Source organism: Mirounga leonina, unplaced genomic scaffold, assembly GCF_011800145.1.
Source record: "Mirounga leonina isolate KUSES-001 unplaced genomic scaffold, KU_Mleo_1.0 Mir_268, whole genome shotgun sequence".
Classification (NCBI taxonomy): domain Eukaryota; kingdom Metazoa; phylum Chordata; class Mammalia; order Carnivora; family Phocidae; genus Mirounga; species Mirounga leonina.
The window spans coordinates 878,653-884,343 of NW_023270649.1; the positions used below are offsets into that span (position 1 = coordinate 878,653).

Below are 5,691 nucleotides of genomic sequence, written 5' to 3' on the forward strand. Positions count from 1 at the left end.
GGGAGTCTGAGATCCAGGTGGGGCTGGAGGCTGGGAGTCTGAGATCCAGGTGGGGCCGAGGGTGGGAGTCTGAGGTCCAGGTGGGCTGGAGGCTGCGAGTCTGAGATCCAGGTGAGACGGAGGCTGGGAGTCTGAGATCCAGGTGGGCTGGAGGCTGGGAGTCTGAGATCCAGGTGGGGCCGAGGGTGGGAGTCTGAGGTCCAGGTGGGCTGGAGGCTGCGAGTCTGAGATCCAGGTGAAACGGAGGCTGGGAGTCTGAGATCCAGGTGGGCTGGAGGCTGGGAGTCTGAGATCCAGGCAGGGCTGAGGCTGGGAGTCTGAGATCCAGGGGCTGGAGGCTGGGAGTCTGAGATTCAGGGATTGGAGGCTGGGAGTCTGAGATCCAAGCAGGGCTGAGGCTGGGAGTCTGAGATCCAGGCAGGGCTGAGGCTGGGGGTCCGAGATCCAGGGGCCGCTGAGGCTGGTTCCTCCTGAAGCCTCTCTCCTTGGTGTGTAGACCCCGTGTCCTCCCTGTGTCCTCACGTGGTCGTCCCTCTGTGCTTGTCTGTGTCCTTATCCCCTCTTCCTATAAGGACCCCCATCCTATGGGATCAGGATCCACCCAATGGGCCTCACTTTACCTTAATCCCCTCTTTAAAGACTCCGCCTCCAAATACAGCCCCATTCTGAGGTCCTGGGAGCAAGGGTTTCGACACGTGAATTTTAGGGGGGCACGACTCAGCCCCCAGGAGAAGCCCCTTTCTTGGAGAAGGGATATACCCACCTGACTGCTCACAGGTCCCCTTAGGCCAAGACCACAGCTCCTGATGCTGAAAAGGACTCTTTCCCCTCAAAGCATTTTCTCCTCCACAGGCTTCAAACGCCCTTTGGAACCTTATCGCTGGGCCTGGCTTTGTCCCCTCTGAGTTTCTCCGGCAGCCGACCCTGAGGTTCTGTGTGGCCCTTCTGTGGTCTGCGTTCACACGGAGACTGACTCAGCACCGGCCCTTCCCCAAAGAGCTCACTTCCCCCAGCCCTGGCCACGTGGGCTCTTCCTGCCCTGGACATGTGCCTCCAGAGAGACCTCGGATCTCCCTTTGTAGCTCACATATGTCCCCAGGTTTCCTTCCTTGTGGGGGAACGTGTCAGCAATGATCCCAGAGTGCCTGAGCCGTGTTGGTGGCACGGCAGGGCCACCCCCTTAAGGGGAAGGCGGGAAGCTGTGAGCCGGGACGCACCTGAGACCCACCACCATCAGGCACAGGCAGACCATCCCCTGCCTTGGGACTGACCCAGAACAGGTGCATTGAGAACGCCTTCCAGGAGGGGTGGTCTCCGCCGGGCTGAGCCAGAGCACCCCCCTCCCACCCACTGCTCTGGTTTACAGAGCCCTGCACCCCACACGGAGGGGCCAAGGTCAGCCCTGAAGGGCACCACGCCATGCCACCCCACCCCACAATGTACCTCTTGGGCATATGGATGATTTTGGAACACAAGCCATTGAGAACCAGCAGAAGCAGGAAAAAGCTCTATATACCTCCCTAACTGCCAGAAAATAGAGGACATCAAGTACCCCTTGGGAAAGGAAAAGGACATTTGTAAATGAAGTTCCTAATGGTAAAAATGGTTCTCTACCAGGAACATGACTACACCCAGAGATTTACTATCATCTGAGAGATTCTTATTAACAACAGCCCGTATTTACCACACATTTCCTGCTTTCCATTTCTCCATAACTGTCCTTCCCCGATCGGAACCCAGAAACCCCCTTCTGATGTTGAATCAAAGATGCTTTATAAGCCCTGATCATCTGGCTGTCTCCTTGAGCCGCATTTTTCTTTGTGAACCTCCATGCATATATATGTAGTTAAGGCTGCTTTTCCTGTTAATCTTTTATCCACTTAATTTGCAGGTGTCAGGAACAGAATCTAAGAAGTTAGAGGGAAAAGGTTATTGTTTTTTTCCTCCTGTACAACCTCTATTCTCTGACTCTCCCTTTTCCCAGCCTTCTCCCTTGGTCTGTCCTATGCACGAAGACTTCTTGCTCACTAATGAGACACAGAGCAGAAAGGAGTTTACCTGCTTCCTCCAGGTAGGAAGATAAATGTCTCTCATCCCAGGAGGTTGGCAACGGTCTCTGGAAAGGGCTGAAACACTGTAATGTCCTGAGGGGTTTGTGTACCCCGAGTCTCTGGTGACCTCCAGGTTTGTACTGGCTCTTTCTACAAAGCTATTCCCTCCTTGGAGCATGTGGGTGGTTCAATCCATTAAGCATCCAACCCTTGATTTCAGCTCAGGTCATGAGATCGAGCCCTGCATTGGGCTCTGTGCTCAACAGGGAGTCTGCTGGACATTCTCTCTCTCCCTCTGCCTCTCCCCTCACCTCTCTTTCTCTCTAAATAATAGTAGTAATAATAATAATATTAATAATTAAAAAAAATATATTCCATCCCCAGCCAGGTCACCTGTGGCCTCACTCCCCATGACTTCAGTTCAGCCATTGAGGCCATCCCCTATCTTTGTGTCCAGCCCTTGCTAATCTGCACTGATGCAGAGCTATTAGAAAAAAATCTGATCAAATATACAAAACACTGCCCCTGCCATCACCAGACACAGGAAGAGGTTCCCTCAGAATATTCCAGAAACTTTCATTGCTTTTTTTGGCTTTTGCAACACAACCAGCTCCACAGCTCCTTGCCCACCTCCAGATGGCTTTTAAAGACACTACTCATCACATGGACACCAAGGCAGGTGACCTCCCTCTGAACCGTGGTTGGTCCCTTAGGATGATGCCAGAAGTGTCCCTACCTGCTGGGACCTTTGTGATATAGGAAAATGGTAGCCTAAGGGCCTTGGCTCAAGGCCAGACAGAGTTGCCTCATACCCCAAAGTGGCTGCTGTGGATCAGTATCCTCACCACACATCCCTTCTTCTTTTTACTGGAGGTCTCACCTGTCCCACCCCTCAGCCACCCTGTACAAAAGAAGCAGCCTAAAATAATCCCAGTAGCAACTCTGGGGTTTGGAATGGGTCCCCACCCAAGCGTTTCAGCAGCAGGAATGTGGACTGGACCAGTAACGGCCAGTGACAGTGGGCTAGGGAAAAGTCATGCATGCTGGGAAAAGTTGGTTCAATCCCAGCTTGCGGAAAGTGGTCATCAGGGATGCATGTTGAACGTATTGATGCTGTGAAGGGAGTTTCAGCAGAGTTTTAGAGGTGCTGTGATTTTGTGGGGGGGACCCAGGGGTGTGGCAATAGGATGGTGGCCCCACACAATGCTCCGATGGGGTACTGACAGCCAAATAGGGACACAGGATGCACCCCAAGAGCTCCTGCATGCTCTGTAGAGGCTCATTACTGGTGACTCCCCTAGGGGGTGTGGGGGATGCCGAGAAGGGAGGGTTCCTGCCCTCATTGGAATCTGATCTCTGACCTGGCGTCTCCTCCTGTTTAGGTGCAGCTTTAGGGCTCGTGCATGGCGACCATTCTGGATCTTGTGAGCTTTCTGGTCCTCCTGAACTCAGCATTCCGTGGACAAGCACAGCTGGGTAGGTACAGGCAGGTGGTCCAACGCCAGGGTCTGGATGGGGCAGGACTGCCATACCCCCTAATGCTGGAAGGAGACAAACATCCCTCCCCCAGACCTGAAACATCTCCACCCCACCCCCTGCTCTGGTAGAGGAAGGGGTCCTTTTGTAAATCAAACTATAGATGGATGTTTATCCTCTGGCAGAATCAAGGACCAAAAGGTGAAGACTCTATCCCCAAACCCTGAACCCAGCTGGGGTGTCAGGCCTTCTGCTTGTCCTGGGAAAAGCTTATTAAAAAGAAAAAGTCTCGGGGCGCCTGGGTGGCTCAGTCGTCAAGCGTCTGCCTTCGGCTCAGGTCATGGTCCCGGGGTCCTGGGATCGAGCCCTGCATCGGGCTCTCTGCTCCGCGGGAAGCCTGCTTCTCCCTCTCCCACTCCCCCTGCTTGTGTTCCCTCTCTGTCAAATAAATAATAAATAAAATCTTTACAAAAAGAAAAAGTCTCAGATGCCTGGGTGGCTCAGTCAGTTAAGCATCCCATTCTTAATTTTGGCTCAGGTCATGATCTCAGGGTCCTGGGCTCCTTGCTCATGAGAGAGCCTGCTTCTCCCTCTGCTGCTCCCCCTGCTTGTGCTCTCTCTCTCTCTTTCTCTCTGACAAATAAATAAATAAAATATTAAAAAGAAAAGAAAGAGAGAAAGAAAATCTTTTTAAAAATGTATTTAAAAAAAAAAAAATCTCCTGCTAACCCGCAAAACCTCTCCACAAAGGTGCAAGAGAATGTAGAAGTCTTACCGCGGGTGACCCAGTAAAGAGGTTGCATAGGCAGGGAGAGAAATCCCCCCTGGTTTGGAGCCAGGCTCCTGGGGAAGGTGGGCGCCTCTTCTGGTGTGTACACGCCTCTTCTGTATTACAAATTGTTTTTCCTGTATTTAAACTTCCTGGGGAAGGTGGACGTTCACTTCTCTGATGATCACATTTCACAGATGCTCCAGATCTGGGGCCAGACATTCTGCATTTGTGACACTTACATAGTCCCTCCATGAAGGATCGTGTTCTTCTTTGTACTTTTGTTGCCTTTGCTTTTGGTGTCAAGTCAAAAAAAAAAAAAAATCATTGTTGAGACCAATGTCAAGAAGTTACCTACCTGGCTTTTTGTTTTTTGGGTTTTTTTCTTGCCTAGGAGTTTTGTGGTTTCAGGTGGTACCTTTGAGTCTTTCATCCAGTTTGAGTCAGTTTTTTGTGAATCTGGTTAGTGGTCTGGTCTCACTCTTTTGCAAGTGGCTGTCTGCTCTTCCCAGCACCATTTGTTGGAGAGACTATTCATCCCCCATTCTATATTCTTGGCTCTGTTGTAAATTAATTGGTCCTTCCCCACCTTTTTTTTTCCCCCCTGACAGGGAGAATTAAAGTCCTCATGGTTAGTTTCTACTTGTCCTCACCTGTGGCAGGTTCCTTCCTGGCCCAGGTAATGCATCAGGTACCCCACTCCCAACCCCATCCCAAGGGGCAAAGCTCATCCCAAAGGCCTGAGAAGGAAGCCCCTCAATTTGACTGACACAGTAAGGCCCACTTTGCCTTCCCTCCCAGAAGGTTTAGAGGGTCCCAATGTCTCCACAGCCTGCCCTGTGATTTTAAATTTTTTCTGTACTTTTTTTCTGTATTACAAATTGTTTTTCCTGTACTTAAACTTTTTTCTGTATTTTAAAAAATTTTTTGTGTTTTTATTTCTCTGTATTTTAAGAATCAGTTTCTGTATTTTTCAAATTATTATTACTATAGCTAACTTGTCTGTATTTTTCAAATTATTTTCTTTTTTAAAAATATTTACCAGTTTCATTTTTTTTTAAGATTTTATTTATTTATTTGAGAGAGAGCACAGAGGGAGAGTGACAGGGAGAAGCAGACCCCCCGCTGAGCAGAGAATCCAAGTCAGGGCTCGATCCCAGGGCCCCAAGATCATGACCTGAGCCGAAGGCAGACGCTTAACCTACTGAGCCACCCAGGCACCCCTCAAATTATTTTCTGTATTTTTCAAATTATTACTACTATAGCTAAGTAGTCTGTATTTTTCAAGTTATTATTGTTATACCTAACTTGTCTGTATTTTTCAAATTATTTTCTGTATTTCTCAAATTATTATTACTATACTTAACTTTTCTGTATTTTTCAAATTATTTTCTT

The 5,691-nt window shown here is 49.4% G+C and overlaps 1 protein-coding gene across 2 annotated transcripts in view; it reads left to right on the plus strand.

The window, feature by feature from the left end:
• LOC118026666 (granulocyte-macrophage colony-stimulating factor receptor subunit alpha-like) overlaps positions 1-5,691 on the plus strand; it is a 31,401-nt gene that overhangs the window by 2,436 nt on the left and 23,274 nt on the right. For both annotated transcript variants that reach the window (XM_035029632.1, XM_035029631.1), the window contains exon 2: positions 3,434-3,527. In XM_035029632.1, coding sequence (XP_034885523.1) covers positions 3,455-3,527 — 73 coding nt within the window. In that variant the 5' untranslated portion in view covers positions 3,434-3,454. The remainder of the gene's footprint in view (positions 1-3,433; positions 3,528-5,691) is intronic.